Raw genomic sequence first — 16447 nt, forward strand, 5'->3', positions numbered from 1 at the left:
TTGCGCTACCAGATTTCAATAGACCCTTCATCATTGAGGCCGACGCATCTGGAGTCGGAATTGGAGTCGTTCTCATGCAAAATGGTTAACCACTTGCATATACTAGCAAGGCATTATCTCCCTCCCATCAAAACATGTCAGTATATGATAAGGAGATGCTTGTCATTGTACACGCAGTAACGAGGTGGAGACCCTACCTGATCGGCCGGCGATTTCAAATTAAAACTGACCATAAAAGCCTCAAGTACTTTTTGGAGCAAAAGATATCATCCCCTGAGTAGCAAAAATGGGTAACCAAACTTCTTGGATTTGATTATGAAATTATTTACAAAAAGGGGAAAGAAAACGTTGTTGCAGATGCACTCTCATGGCTACCTGAACAAGCTAAGGTTTCAGCCATCTCCCTTCCTACCATCGGTCTCCTCAAGGACATTAGGGAAGAATGGAAGAAGGATCCAGAGATCAGCAACATCATAAAAAAATTGGAGGATCCAAGTGCAATAGCCCACTACACCTGGGATTCGAGGGATCTACGCTACAAAGGTCGCATTGTGCTTATACTTGACTCCCCTTGCATCACAATCATCTTGCATGAAATGCACTCTATACCTTCAGCAGGGCACTCTAGATTCCTAAGAACCTACAAAAGAGTGAAGCAATTTTTTATTGGAGAGGGATGAAAAAAATTATTGCTGAATATGTGGCACAATGTGATGTATGTCAACAGCACAAGGGTGAAACTATGGCAAATCCAGGGAAGCTACAACCACTACCCATACCAGACTCAGTGTGGACTGACATCTCCATGGACTTCATTGAAGGGCTGCCATCTTCCAAAGGTAAAAGCATAATTCTCGTGGTGGTTGATCGACTTACGAAATATGCTCATTTTTGTGCTGTGAGAAATCCCTACACTGCTGCTAGTATTGCCCAGATTTTCATAGAAAATATTGTTAAACTTATGGGATGTCAAGGTCCATCGTAAGTGATCGTGACAAGATCTTCACTAGTAAATTTTGGACCGAGTTATTTCAGTTACAAGGCACCAAACTCAAGATGAGCACAGCGTATCATCCACAAACTAACGGCCAAACATATGTGGTAAATAGGTGCTTAGAGACGTACCTCTGGTGTTTCGCTAGCGACCGACCAAAAGAGTGGGCGAAATGGCTTCCCTGGGCCGAATGGTGGTATAATACTACATATCATTCATCTACAAAATGTGCCCCTTATGAAGCATTGTATGGTCGACCAGCCCTTGTGATTCCAAAGTATGTAATTGGCTCGGCCAAGGTAGATCAGGTTGACCAAGAATTGATTGATAGAGACAAACTCTTACAACTGTTAAAAGATAATCTCTCTACCGCTCAAGCCAGAATGAAGCAGTAAGCCGACACACGACGAAGTGAAAGAGAATTTTCAGTGGGAGATTGGGTTTATCTTCGCCTACAATCATACAAGCAACTCTCTATCAACACTCGAGCCTCCATGAAGCTATCCCCACGTTTTTATGGGCCCTATCAGATCATAGAGCGTATTGGAGCCGTGGCGTACAGACTTAAATTACCTGAGGATGCCAAAATTCACCTTGTCTTCCACGTATCATGCCTAAAGCCCAAGTTGGGAGAACACGAGTCACTCCAGATCCAACTGCCCAACACAACTGAGGATGGAGTTATTCAAGCCCAACCACAAGCCATCCTCGATCGCAGGATCGTGATGCGTCGCCGACATCCCTCTACCAAAGTACTAGTGCATTGGAATAATCTACCACTTGAAGACGTCACATGGGAACCATATGAGGAGCTGAAGACCCGGTTCCCTGAGTTCATGGAATCTCAGCCTTGAGGACAAGGCTAATTTGAAGAGGGCGGGTCTGTTAAGACTCTAGCTAGGAGAGTCCTAATTGAGAAGGACATTCTGCTAAGAGAGCCCTAATTGAGAGGGACATTCTGTTAGGACTCTAGCTAGGAGAGTCCTAATTGAGAGGGGCATTCATGTAGGAGGTTTTTTCTTAGAGAAGAATTAGGAGTTGTAAGGGAATAGGAGTCTTGAGTAGGAGTCCTATTAGGAGTTAGGGTTTAGAAGCCCTATAAATAGCTATGTATTCCTTCTCTTTTGACAAGCAATAGATGAATCTTTTCTGTAGCCTTTGAGCAGCAACTTGGAGGGAGGAACCCCTATAGAGTTCCAAGGAGGCCGATCCCCTAAAGAGATCAACCCCAAGTTTAGAATCTTCAAGGGTTCTAACAGATGATCACTGGGCCTGTAATATTACTTGTATGATATGTTTGTCCTAACCCAATTCGATAATCATATAAGTCTAAAACTAAAGAAAAAAAATCTAAAGTGATCGATCAAATTTTGATCGTTTGTCCAGTGGCAAGAGAATAGAGTTGATGTATCTTATCTCTAGTATCAGTCCCAAAGAACTCTACCGATCAAGTTGGTTCAGGGGAGCTTGCACGGTTGCTCGCCAACATGGATAGTACGTTCGTCGCTTGACATTAGGAGAATCTGCAAAACAAAGGGCTTATATAAGGAGGTTTTTTACGATTTCTCCCTCGACGCTTAAATTAGACGATGTTCTACGAGAGAGTAAGAACCTTATAAGTTGGAGATGATAGGGATATAAAGAGGAATAACCTTTGTATATGAACAAATACTAGAAAACCATAATATGCAGCGGAATTAAATAGAAGCACAATCAAATAGAACACCAAGATATATGTGGAAAACCCCTTCAATGTGAAGGGTAAAAACCACGGGGCAAACTAGAGATAATCCACTATGAGAATAATGAATATACAAATCTCAATCTCTTGCCTTAAACCCTAGCAACAACCACAAGAGAATAACTGGGATACAAGGATCACGTCACTGCCCACAATATCTAAAACCTCCCCAAGTAATCACAGCAAGAGTCTACTGTAGATTTGATCTAACCTGAGATGAGAACACTGCTAGATGATTGAGAACAGTTTCTCTGCGTTGTCCTTGTCTTCTTCCCTTTCTTTCTCTTCCTTTTCTGTCTTGTTCTCCTTCTTCTCTTTGGAATTTCGTGGCTCACAAGATCTGCCTCGTTGCTACCTTTTTATAGCCTTTTTTTGCTTCTAAAACGTAGCCACCACACCCCCTAATCTTAATTAGGGTTAGGTTAAGAGGGGGTATGGGCTGTGGGCTGCCGTAGCCCACATGGACTGAATATGGGCTATTAGCCTTTGGTAGTGTTCCAAGAACTTGTCTTCATTCTCCCACTTTTTCACCATACAAGGTGACAACTTTTATAATTCAGAAGGATAATAGCATGATTTTAGAGAAGATCCTCCGAATCCTCCATATGGTTACCATTTTTTTATGTTATTTGTGTTATTATAAGTCGGAGACCCAACCACAAAACTAATACCAGGTCAGTATAAGCTATTGGATGTCGACTTGGACTGTGTCGGCATGAGCAATGTCAACTCGGGTGAGGCCCGCATGCCAAGTATCTCAGCTCAGAGACGTGTCGGATTGACTGCTTAAAGATATAGTGTTGTTTACTTGCATGAATTAAATCTTCGTTGTTTCAGACCAAAGATTGCTTGTCGTGTAACTAATGGATTATTTGGATTTCACCACCGACGCGAGTTGAAGGAGACGCACCAACAAAACAGCTTCACGACCAATACAAGCGACACTCCCACGAAACAAAGCTAGTCAAGCACTGGAGCCAAGCTGTCACGGATCCATGAGCAAATCAACAAGCTACCGACACAAAGTGAATCGAGCTATATCCACTTCGTCTCCAACGCAAGGAGACTTCAATTGATCGAGACAATGGAAACTTCCATCCGCTGGCAATCAGCTTCCTTGATCAGGTTAAAGCATCATCTTCTTGAACGGAGGAAAACTAGAGGAGGAAACAAGCATCATATATCACTGCAACTCTGGTGCAGTAAAGAGAGGAAAGCTGGTCAGAATAGCAATGAAATTTACAGTGGAAGTTCATCAAGATAATTCATTTAGACTGAAACGACTCGGTATGGATTAAACTATCAGAACCAGAACAAACACACCACTAGTACATACAGCAGCTTAGGAGATAAACAAGCGCTACGTTTACTTGATAGCCTCAGCTCTCTCTGATTCCGGGAGCCGGTGAAACAGCAGCATCCTATACAAGATCAGCAAACATGTCTATCTTCTGATGAACAAGTTCTTCAATTTCCCCTTCTCTAATCTTTCAAGCAGCTTCTTGGCACCAGTCACATCCATGTCGGCAAGCTTCTTGAGGCACCCAACGGCGCCGCAGGAGTTCATCAGCTTCTTGCACCTCTTGCTCGACGACAGCGACAGCAGGCAGGACACTGCATACTTCTTGGCTGTGTTGTGAGGATTCGAATCGAGCAGGCGAACCAGATCGGCCACGCTCTTCTCGTCCTTCTTAAGCTCCCTGCTGTTCTGAGGACAGCTCATTAAGCCCGCAATGGCCTGCGCAGCGGCCTCTCTGGCCTTGTTCGTCTTGGCGTCAAGCATCCTCGCGAGCAAGGCCACACAACCGAACTCGCCGATTACCTTCTTCATCTCGGATGAGTTTGATAGCCTGCAGATGATGGATGCTGCTGCCTGCTGCGCGCCGAGCGATCCGTCCTTGAGTACATGGACCAAGCGAGGGAGGACGCCCAGCGAAACGAGGCTGTCGGCCGCCACCGACCCCATCAGGTTCCTCAACGCGCCAACCGCTGATTCCTGCGGGAATGGCCCATCAAGGTAAGACAGGAGGCTGCGCACTCCCCCCTCGGAGACTACTGACCTCCGCAGGCTGTCGTTGCTGGCGGTAAGATGCTGCAAGCACTCTGCGGCATGCTCTTTGGAGCCGAGAACGATTCCAGAATCGAGGAGATCGATCATGACTCGAATAAGGCCCTCCTCCACCAGTGTTTGCCTGACTTCGGGCACTGCAGAAAGATTCTTCAGCGTCCCTGAGGCCACTGATTGGCAAATCGAGTCTCCTGTTTGGCATATCTCGATCAGCACCGGTACACCTCCGTGGCCGACTATTGAGCGGGCGGTGTCGGCGGCCATGGATAGTCTCTGGAGCGATACGACTGACTTCTCTCTACAAAACAGGCTTCCGGACTCTGCCAGCCTGATTAGAGGTGGGAGCACTCCTTCCGAAACCAATAGCTTCTCGCAGCTCCCTGACTCCGTGAGCAAGCAAATCATTGTAGCTGTCTTCTCTCTGGTCTTCGAGGAGGTTGCACTGAGCAATCGTATCAGAGAGCCGATACTGCTCCGGCCGAAGGCAGAAAGCACACCTTTCTCGCCCTCCATCATCACCTCAAGAAGTCTGTCCACAGCCCGGTGCTTGGCCTCGGCATGACCAATCTGCAAGCGGGCTAGTAATTCGTGTACGCTGTCGTGCATCGGCGTCGCGTTCTGCGAGTCGGCGAGAATCGGGGACATGGCGGCATCGCCGAGGACCCCGGTCTTCACCAGCAACGCACAGTCATTCAGAACGAGGTCGAGCTCACCCGACAAGGCGTCGAGGTCGCTCTGCATCTGGAGCTTGCCCAAGCAAAGCGGCTCCGCGGGGCAGCAGCGGCCGGCGAGCTCGATGGCTTCCACGAGGGTGTTCGTCACCGACAGCAGCAGTTCTTTACAGAGTGCGTTCTTGGCGAAGCAGGGGTGGCTTGAGAAGTCGGAGAGGCACGGCGAGACGCGCTCTAGTTTGGAGATTATGTATTTCCATCTTGCCGGGAAGCCTGCGGCAGCCCGGGCCTTGTCGAGGGCGGTAGGGACGAGCTGCCGTGCTTGAGACATCAGGTGGCTGGCGGAATTGACATCCGAGATAGGCTCAGGTTCTTCGGCCATGGATCGCAGGCAGCGTCTGTGATCTGAAACGGCTATGGTAAGGAGACGAATGTTAAAGAGAAAGCAGTAAAGACGAAACTTCAACGACAAGGAGAAGAAGAAGAAGAAGAAGAGGTGGGAATCGTTTTCATGAGGCAAAGGGGGAGGGTGGCCATGATGAGAGATGGAAGCTGGAGAGAGTGGAGGGCCATAAAATAATAGAATGCGAGGAAGATGCAGATAGCTTTCGCAGTCTGAAGAATCATTCTCAGATCAGAAGGGGTTCGTTTGGTGATAACAATGTCCGACCAACCAAATCAAGAACAGGTACTAAAAGGTCACTGCATTAATTCTCCTTAATGGTGGGTTTGGACAGAAGATATACTTTGCACTGCTGTAATCTCTCTTTAAAGGGACACTAACTATAACGCTACTAGAAAAACCAATCAAAGTCGGTAGCTGCCAGAGATTGTTCCAAGCATTTCAAAATTTGAAGAAGAAATCGTTCCCAAGTGCAGTAGCTGCCAACACAGACACGTCTCAGACTCACCTCAGTAGACTGTTCAGCTTCCTCTTCTCCCAGCGTTTCAAAATTTCAAGAGCAATAGCCACTCGGTGCAGGAGGACACCCACTCTGAGCTACTTTTTTATCTTTTTCTTCTTTCATGTTTATCCATGTCAGTTTCTGAGCTTCCTCCTGTGCAGAATTTATAGCTTGGAAACGACTCTCTTTTTCGAACTAGGTCAAGGTGGCTTGCAGTGGTAGCTCATATACATGTCTTTTAGTGTGTCCTCGATGGGGAAACCGAAGAGGTTGCTCTTGCCTTTTCTTCGTAGGAACTATATGGCAATTAGGACAAAAGTATATCAACTTGAACAGAGGAAGGAACTGATGTGCATTTGGGAAGTCATCAACAGCACTCCACGCGGCTACACAATAGGCGAAGGTCATTCAATGTCGGCAAGCAACAACATTTACATGCAAAGACGAGCTGCCTGCACGTGAGCAGAGCTTGCGTTCGCAGCTTTCCTAAAGGACCCACCGCGGAAAACGGGACAACCCGCCCTATCCCGTTCCGGTTCCAGATCCGGTTCGATCGGACCGGATCCACGGTCCAAAGCTCACACCACCACATTCCCGGTTCAAAGAGAGCATAGCGTGAAGTGGAGACTTGGTGAGCTGTGAGTGAGAAGACTTGGCTTCAAAGAGAGCAGAAGAAGAGGTGGAGGTACTGTGTTGACGGGGAGACTCTCGCTTTGCTTTAGCTACAAGGAGGAGAGCTTTCACGTACGCCGGGAGAAGCCGTTGGTATGCGTCTTTCCACCTCTTTCTGGTGCTTTAGGGACGAAGCAACGCCCGAGGAAAAGGGAAGGCTGTGAGCGACGGGAGGGGGCCCGCCGGCAGAGTAGAGTACCAAAGCCAGCTTTTATCCTTTGCCTTCTGTAGCACAAGAACAGGGGGTCGAAAGAGGACGAAGATTGACATACTATAGTTTTCGGGAAATAAAGATTGACATACTATAGTTTTCTTCCTACAAGATCAAATAACTCATTAAGGATTAAACCATCACTCACATAGGTATTGCCTGTGCATGACCTTCCTGGGAGAAATTAGAAGTTCTTGCCATATTTTATAGTTGTATGTACGTGAATCTTAAGGTTTTTTTTAATTTTAATTGTTCGATATGTTGGGTTTTGTGTCAAATTTATTACAAGCTTGTGATAGGCGATCTTGACATCCAAGATGTACCAAATAAATATTTCTCTAATACTTAAATTAGTAGAGTTGCAAGATTCAAGGAAGTATTGAAATAAATTGAAGTGTTAATATGTGAGCTAATTACATGAAATCAATCATCATTATTTGAACGTGGAGATATATGTTGAATCGTCGAATGTGATGACTTATACTAACATCATGAGTTCTTGATTGACATGTCAAAATTCATAAAAGGGATCTTCATCATTCATAAAAGTATTCCTTTATAGAGAAACCAATCACTCGGATTAGAAGGCCTTGTAAAGGAGACATCTACTATTTGCATTAAGTAGCTACCTCCAGCGGTTCTATCACAAGGTAAGAAACCTTCAATGTTCAGTAAGAGGAATATGAACATCCAGATGACAGAATGATTCATCCTTCATCCGCATGTATCGCAGAACGAGAAAAGCAAGAGTGGGCTATCTATGTATCATTCATGAAATTATTCGTCCTCATGACCTTCGTCATCACTAAAGGAAGATCGCACTGGCCTCAGCAGCATGCTCAGTAATGGCATCACTGGCTCCAAAAGAATGGCAGGGAGACATCTGTACAAGATTAGCTTGTAGAGTTCCCACAGGCCCTTGGACTCTGATAAGTACTTCAGTACCAAGACAGGAGAATGTGGGCTTCTCATCACTTGCAGGTGGCACACACGTCATATGCAAACACCAACGTCGGAAAACAATTCAGTAAAGGGCATCATAATCCCCACAAAAAAATTGTATACCGAAGTCTATACAAAAGCATTTAATTTGGAATTTGGAGATGATATTGAGCATTCCCAACTCAGTTCGATTACTTCATCTCGAAGGCATCGGATAGCACCTTTGAAAGCAACATTTCTTATGATGAGTGGTCTGTGATTTCTTTGGATACATGAACATGCACACACGAAAATGGAGAACAACATGGCCGAGACACACTGGCCAAATGTAATACAAACCACTCACTGCTTGCTTCTGGACCCTACCCATCAGCTAAAACTACGTTCCACCAATGTAGACAACTGGGTTTGGAAGCTTAAAAATATTAAAATATGTTTATTTCTCCTGCACAAAATAATTATTCAGGTGAACAAAATATCCAACAGATAAATCTTATATTGCAAAAACCCTGTCTGCTGATGCCCCTCGATTAAAAATGACTACTCTTAATTGCTAGTCAGGTCTCAGACTTCATTTGTCCCAAAGCTCAATTTAACTACTAAATTCATACTCAGTCATGATATCACCACTGTATCTACAAGTAGTTCAAATAACACAAATCTTGTTATACTATAGCTTCATCTCCGCACACATTTCCGAGATAGCAGTCAACATATACTCTATTAGATTGTGGGATTTGGGTATGGAGTGGCTTGAAGGCTATTTTCAAGAAGGCTCATATGTCTACGTTTAAAAATTTTGAATCTAATATAAGAAAATGATTACGAAGGTAATTATGTATCATAAAGAATCATCCACTCTCGGTATCATGAGAAAAATATCTTATATATTCTCACTTAGGCAAATCCTTGACCAAGATCAATTAGATCACGATGAATTCGATAAGAGTAACATTCAAATTAAGATAGAAGAAGTTTTTCGAGAGAATTCGTTTAGAATGAGACTCGGATGTATTTAGTACGGGCCTGATAGTATAATACTCGGTATACGATCTATGAGATATTAGATGAATGAAAGATTATAGATACACGATAACTGAGGATAGACATGCCTAATGGATTAGATCCCCCTGTATTGTTTGGGGACTATGACGTAGTGGCTTAGTATATCCATAGTTAATGAGTTGAGTAAATTATTATGGAGATAATAATTCACTAAGCCAGAAGGAGTTCTGACAAGTGCAACTCAAGACCAACTCGGTATATGGCCTAGAGGGTTATACATATATGATAGACAACGCAACAAATAGATGATCGGATTCGAGATATCCGATAAGCCCTTATTTTAATGGATCATTAGGAGAGACCCAATAGAGCTTATAATGGTTATTTGATAGGGATCCAATATCCATTAAGACATGGATAATTAGATGGAAATTCAATACCCAATAAGAAGGATCCATTTAAATTAGTGCTAGTCATAGGTGCACTGCGAGCTAATCACGTGAGTGATGACACGTGTGACATGATATACACTCTTTTTGCTTATTATTATTATGATATTTTTTCACTTTATATTGCTTGTTGTATGTATATATTGTGATATTCATGAATTCGTACAATATGAATCAAATCGTGATGAAATCACGATAATGAGACCGATTCGTCTTTAAACACAAACCCTAAATAATCCCGGTCATAGGTTACTAGAGATGAACATTGAGATGATCGGACAAACTAGTGTACTGTATACTTGTCCATATGATGGAGGTGGTTGGTCTCATAGCTACTCGTGTGGGGACACTAGAGATATAGTACATGTGCTCATTGGAGAATGAGTTTACTGATTGATCTACTACGAAATGCTAGATGATACCTTATTTTAAGACAATGATTCCATCATCCTGGTGGTGTATCTAATCCTTAGACTTGAGACACCAAGGATGTTTTGTATAAGTACTCCACTCTTTGATATTGGAATTATAGACTTGGATATATCAGATCTAACACAGTCGATCATCAGAAACGATAACCAACTTTAGGAGGGTTATTGAGTGTCGAAAGAGGATCATCCGCTCTCGGTGTCATGAGAGGAATATCTCATGTATTTTTGTTCAAACAAATCTTTGACTCGGGTCATTCGGATTGAGAGAGAAAGAGTTCTTCAAGAGAATCTGATTTGAGTGAGACTCGGGTAGAAACTATTTAGGCCTGCTAGCACCATGCCCGGTATATTATCTCCGAGATATTATATGGATGAGAGACTATAAATACATAGTAATTGAGGATAGATAAATCCAAAAGATTAGATTCCCCTATATCGTTTGGGGACTAATGCATAGTGGCCTAGTACGTCCGTAGTTGATGAGTCGAGTAAATTATTATGGAGATAATAATTTACTAAGCCAGAAGGAGTTCTAATAGGTATGACTTATGACTAGCTTGATATTGGGTTTAGAGGGTCACACACATATGGTAGCTATTACGACGAGTAGACATTCGAATATGAGATATCCATTAGAGCCCATATCTTATTGGATATCCAATAAGCCCATAAATTAATGGATCATATCGATGAGATCCAATAAAAGTTAATGAGATATTATTGGGTAGAGATCCACTAATCTAATAGGCTTGGGTAGAGATATACTAATCTAAGAGATTATTGGATAGAGATTCACTAAGCTAGAAAGAGTTCCAATATGTATGACTCATGATTAGCTTGATATTGGGCTTAGAGAGTCCACATATATGGTAGGTGTTGCGACGAGTAGACGTTCGGATATAAGATATCCGTTGGAGCCAAAATCTTATTGGATATCTAATAAGCTCCTAAATTATTGGATCCTATGAATGAGATCCAATAAGAGTTAAGATATTATTGGGTAGAGATCCCATAATCTAAGAGGTTTGGATAGTTGGACGAATATTTAATATCCAATACGGTAGGATCATATTCTCCTCTTCCCTTCTCCTCCTTAGCCAGTAGAGCATGTGGAGATTTGGACAGCGATTCGAGGACAGTTGACCTCCTTCATCCTCTCATCCTCTCCCACATATCTGTAGGAATTCAGGGATATACGATCTTAAATTTTTACGTATCAATCTTCATACGACGATGAATATTTTTTTTCAAAATCTAAAATTTTTGTTTTCTATTTTTTCGCTACACATATGATATCACCCTTAGATTTTTTAAGATGGTATCAAAGATAGGTTATTTCCTACGTTAACCTAAAAAACTTAAATAGTTAGATAGAGATTCAGTCATAATATCAATATGACATGATCTACCATCGCAATAGACGAACACGGGCATGAAAACACGCTGAAGAGATCAAATCGTAAATCTTCTTCGAGAGATTCGAAACGTGATCCGCTCGACTGTGACTCGCTCGCATACCCGCGTGGTGAGTCAGCAAGAATTACAACGCTTACTTCGCGCCCTTCTAAGTGCGTTTCGTGCCTAAGCAACGCAGGAGAGATGCACATGGGTAGAGAATATCTTTTCGATGTTCGTATCAGTTACGATCCCAAAAGAAGGTATAATTAAAACCCCAATTAGGAGATATTGACGGTCGTGTGTGGCCAAAGTCTACGAACATCGGTCACGGATTAGTGACGTTGGATAAGAGTAAGACGGCACACGCAAAGCATGTCATAGAGTGTCGTAGTTAAACCACCACATTTGACAAGCATAGTCTACAAACAACAGTCACAAATAGGTGAAATTGACCAAAGAGGACAGCCTTCGTTGGCATGCCTGATTAAACGTTTTATGACAGCATGCTGTGAAGATGATCCTTCATCAATCAACTTCCATCTATCTAATTCAATCTAGTGTGATAGGTACACAGCAAATGTAGCAAGCATGGAAACAACAAGGGGTTTGATGGTCATCAGCTTAGTCCCCGCCAACTTGCCTCTTCCAGGAATCCTCCACTATTAGTTCGTCGACTCCCCAGTCTTCGTAACTGTTGCAATGTGTCAATGCAATCAAAATCAGTATTAGTAATGCCAAATTCAACCATCATTCAAAGTTAATATACATAACAAAAGAACTAAAGATAGCACCTTCCATCTGGTAAATATCGCCGGATGGTAAATGGTATCTTGCGCTCGCGAAGTTCTTTCATTGCTATCTAGAATCACATAATAATATAGGAATTAGAACAGCCGTGTACCTCCAACAACCAGAATACCATAGTTGTACACTATTAAGGATACACCATGTAGATGGATCAAATCACACACAATTCAAATTACCAATTGCCAGAAAAATGGTAGTTTACTTAATAATGCAGCAAGCCAGGCCATGGCCTCCTAGTAACTGTTTGCTAAACATTCTCATCACAAGACAGGTCATGGCATGTCCTACAGGCAATTCTTTGGACATCAAGATGGGTTAAACTGTCTCAAATAGTTTGTATCAGCTAACGAGACAGATGATAGTGAGTGTAAAGAGAAGTATATCAGAAGTGTGGGAATGGCAGAATGATTGCCCCGACGATAATATGGTTTATTCAGTGCTCATTTAGTGGGGTGTTTTTTAATTCATTTGTTGAAGCATCAGGTTTTCCAAGAAAAATGTAGTAAAATGAGTGTATAAACCATTACTTTTAGAGGACTAAACATAGTCTGAAACTAGAGATACAATAACCATTCATTTATCCTGACCCACTCAAATAATCAGTGAAAAAATGACTTCAGATAACAGATTCTTTTTCTTATAGGTGCACTAACATTGAACAACACAACACAAAATTCATATATAACAAATGCAAGGGCTCTATGATGTAGAACCAATCTTATCTATCTCTTATTCAAATAAATTTGATTAACTTGGAGGTTATTTTTCATATCACCAGTTGCCACATAGCAACATACTAAATAATTCTGATCTAGTTTCCTAGTTTACTCAAGAAGAAAATGTGAGAATTTTTTTTTTTAAAGATTATGATTGTGATTAAAAATTTGAAATCCTGATGAAAGATATTATGAAGATTGATTTCTACGAGTATGTAATCATGTCAATCAATAATATTATCTTCTTCGATGGGAAAATCAAATTATATATTTGATTTGATTCAATTGTAAATTCTCTACTTTTATATTTTTCCTTTTCTTTTCTTGTACTTAGCCTAAAAAGAGTGTAAGAACATTGTAATGAAAATAAATCAGAGATTGATCAATAAATGAGTTCTTTTTCCACCTTGAGTGTGAGTAGTGCAAAGCCACATTTGTTTTCCGATGACTAGATTCCATCACTGATGGGAGAAGGTGTGAGACTTTCATCCTAGGAGTGTTCTCCTTGAGTCAAAGCGATTTTGATAGTAATCCATTTATTTTCTTATTATCTTTTAGTTACTATCAGTTATTCCTCTCTTTTATGTTCCTAAAAAAAATATTATACTGCTCTCTTCCTACATCAATCTAGAATGGCAAGTAAAGACACTTGCAATTATCCAAACAAGGTGGAACTCAAAGCCCATAAGAAATCAATCAAACAGTAGAAAGAGTTACACTCAAAATTTAGGTCTATACGGAACCTTATGTTAGATCCTTCTATGATACTTTCTGGGACCACATTATTTTGCCAAACTACTTTAACTTGAATAATGCTTTTCTCTGCCATCATTTCCATGTTTTTATCAAAGATCAAGTTTGAAAACTAACCAACTAAAATTTGATTGCAAGTCCTATTATAAAAAGCTCATATTTCATGTTGCTGGACAAACTGAAATACGAACAAATCCTACAACAACATTATCAATTAATCTTAGAAGATTCTTTAAAGCATTTTTCTTTGAAGCCAGTTGTCACCCTTAAGACATCATCCAAAATTTAATAAGTTTGGTAATATGAAAAGTGTGCAAATAAGGCCAGCACTTTTAACATATGTTGCTCCTTTTAATATTTTGACCCTAAAATATAACACTCTAGAGAATTAGATATTTTTAGAGATGCATATCTGCATAAGATAAATGCTTCTAACAAAATTCTATCTAATCATTTCAAAATAAAAATATATGTTGTTAAAAATCATACCTCCAAAGGGTCAGTCTCACCCTCCAACTCAACCATCACTGGAGCATTCATGCTGTTCACCAAAGTTGGATTACTAAAAAAGCTGATAGAAAATCCAAATTTGCATAAATCGATGGATAAAACTAGAAATTACCGACCTGATTTGCAGAGCTCGTGTACCAAGAATCCTAGCACGTTCATATTTTGTCATGTATTTTGATGTTTTTCTAGGCCGTTCAACTCGTTCTTGCTCCTTTTCCTCGCCCTCAGCTCCTACAACATCATCCGGCATGTCTTCATTGTTATTTTCCTGATCTTCCTCTACTCCTTCCTTCACAAATGCAATTGATATTTCATTATCTCCAGCAAACACATCAAGTATGCAAGCTGACCTAGAAAGGGAAAAGCCAATAGTTACCTCAATTTCTGGTTCTGGTGGCTCATCTTCATAACTGCACAAACACAGAAATTAAAGACTGGCAGCTAGGGCTAGACTAATTCAGTGCAATAGACACAGAAATTAAAATGATAACATACCAGCATCATAATCCGACACCAAAACCAAGTTATTAAGCCCACAAGAAGAACAAACTTCATTAACAAAATGTTTAACATAGAGCCTACATTTGTAAATAGTTTTACAATGGGACCATGATATGCTATCTATCTTCTTCTCTGGTCTGAGGGTGTATTTTGTTTCACTGGAAGTGGATATCGAATATGAAACTTTCTGAAAGTAACCAACATTCAGTGTTTGTTTACTGAAACTTATAGGAAATGCACAATTTAGCCTGAAGTTCACAGTCAAATTCTAACTAATTTTCTTATTTCATATCTTGAAATACTACAAGTCATGCAAAGTGGCTTTAGCCCAGAGATCACTACCCCGAGTGTTAATCAGTGTATGAACCCTTACTAATGATCAATCACCTAATGGCAGTACCTCAAAAGCAGAAGGAAAAAGCTTATGGAACAAATAAAAAGCCTTTAACTACATTCAATTTGGGTTCAAGGTCACCATAATTTAAACTTTGTTAGCTTAAAGGTCACCATAATTTTGACATATTAAGAAAATTACACGGGAAATAGTAACATAAAACATGCATAGCATCAACTAATGATGCAGTTGCAAGGAAAAGTGAGGGTCTTTAAAAGCACAGCAATATCCCATCGAAGCATTATTCCTCCTCTCCTGTAAGTATTTCAACATTAGGCGGAACCAGACGACAAAAAAAGAGGCTTTACTGGAAAATCGGTGACTAACAATAAGGCAGCATCAGATACATAAACTGGGAACAATCTTTCTAGGAGTTCCCTAACATATGCGAACGCAACCAACTGCTAGCCAAACATTGGTATCACACCGTCTAAAACCACATATTTCAGACACGATCAATCTCAACGCGCCAGAAAAACGCAGAAGACGATCATAACCACGAAACGTAATCATCACAAACTCATCCGAAGCAATCAAACTAATGCACCACCGGCAGATTAGTCAATGACCAATCCAAGGTTCTGTTACATCATCCAATCTATATTTCGGCGAGACGATTCGAGGAACCACAAGCGAAGGAAAGCTCAGAATCAAATGAACGAAGAGAACAAAGGAAAGGAGGGAGAAAGTATCGTCTCGAACCCCATGTCGACGTCATCGTAGTCATCGTCCGCCATTATCCAAGCCGAAAAGCCCCCTTATCGTTCTCTCCCTCTCCCCTCTACCCAGAAGCAGGAACCCTAGAAGTTTCGAAAAAGAAGTTTAAATCCCCGTAGTGGGGTTATTTATAACCAAACAATAAATTGGGCCGTTCTTTGAGCCGGACGAAGGAACCGAAACGGGCCGTGAATTGGGTCATTCATTGATCCGCTTTTCTATTCTTATTTAACCGGCGTGTTGAGAGTATCAATCGAGTGTAAACAGTTTGACCAACATTGACTCCTCAGGAGTTGTTGTTGCAGCGGTTGAAACGATCGGTCAGGGAACCCGTCCGAACAGCAAAGAGAACAGACCCTGATTTCACCCACCCGACACATCCAACCAACCCAATTATTGAAGACACGGCAGCAGCCACCGTCTCATCCTTATCACGCCCACTGTTCTTTTAATGTTGGGTGTCCCGAGTCCGCGCGGTGGGTGGAACACGCCGACCCGAACCGACGTGACGCCACCTCACCCATGGTCCACCGCCGTCCCTCGTCGATCCGGCCGGATCTGA

The 16447-nt window shown here is 41.6% G+C and overlaps 2 protein-coding genes across 2 annotated transcripts; both read right to left on the bottom strand.

The window, feature by feature from the left end:
• Window positions 1-3986: 3986 nt before the first annotated feature.
• Window positions 3987-6091, bottom strand: LOC103979486 (vacuolar protein 8-like). The gene has a single exon (XM_009395651.3). The coding sequence runs from the start codon at window positions 5854-5856 to the stop codon at window positions 4180-4182; it is 1677 nt and encodes a 558-aa protein (XP_009393926.2). The 5' UTR covers window positions 5857-6091; the 3' UTR covers window positions 3987-4179.
• Window positions 6092-11875: 5784 nt separating this feature from the next.
• Window positions 11876-15994, bottom strand: LOC135610249 (DNA-directed RNA polymerases II, IV and V subunit 6A-like). The gene is made up of 6 exons (XM_065104521.1): window positions 15871-15994; window positions 14650-14683; window positions 14390-14562; window positions 14253-14304; window positions 12279-12346; window positions 11876-12178 (listed from the first exon to the last, which is right to left on the bottom strand). Exons 1-6 carry the CDS (start codon window positions 15903-15905, stop codon window positions 12109-12111), a joined length of 432 nt encoding a protein of 143 aa, XP_064960593.1. The 5' UTR covers window positions 15906-15994; the 3' UTR covers window positions 11876-12108.
• Between the last annotated feature and the right edge of the window lie 453 nt (window positions 15995-16447).

Source organism: Musa acuminata, chromosome BXJ2-4 (genome assembly GCF_036884655.1).
Source record: "Musa acuminata AAA Group cultivar baxijiao chromosome BXJ2-4, Cavendish_Baxijiao_AAA, whole genome shotgun sequence".
In the NCBI taxonomy this organism is placed as follows: Eukaryota; Viridiplantae; Streptophyta; class Magnoliopsida; order Zingiberales; family Musaceae; genus Musa; species Musa acuminata.

Coding starts and splice junctions, on each gene's coding strand:
- LOC103979486 (XM_009395651.3), bottom strand. CDS start 5,856: ATGGCCGAAGAACCTGAGCCTATCTCGGATGTCAATTCCGCCAGCCAC.
- LOC135610249 (XM_065104521.1), bottom strand. CDS start 15,905: ATGGCGGACGATGACTACGATGACGTCGACATGGG. Junction 14,563..14,649: donor CACCAGAACCAGAAATTGAG/GTAACTATTGGC, acceptor GCATTTGTGAAG/GAAGGAGTAGAGGAAGATCA. Junction 12,179..12,278: donor CGATATTTACCAGATGGAAG/GTGCTATCTTTA, acceptor ACATTGCAACAG/TTACGAAGACTGGGGAGTCG.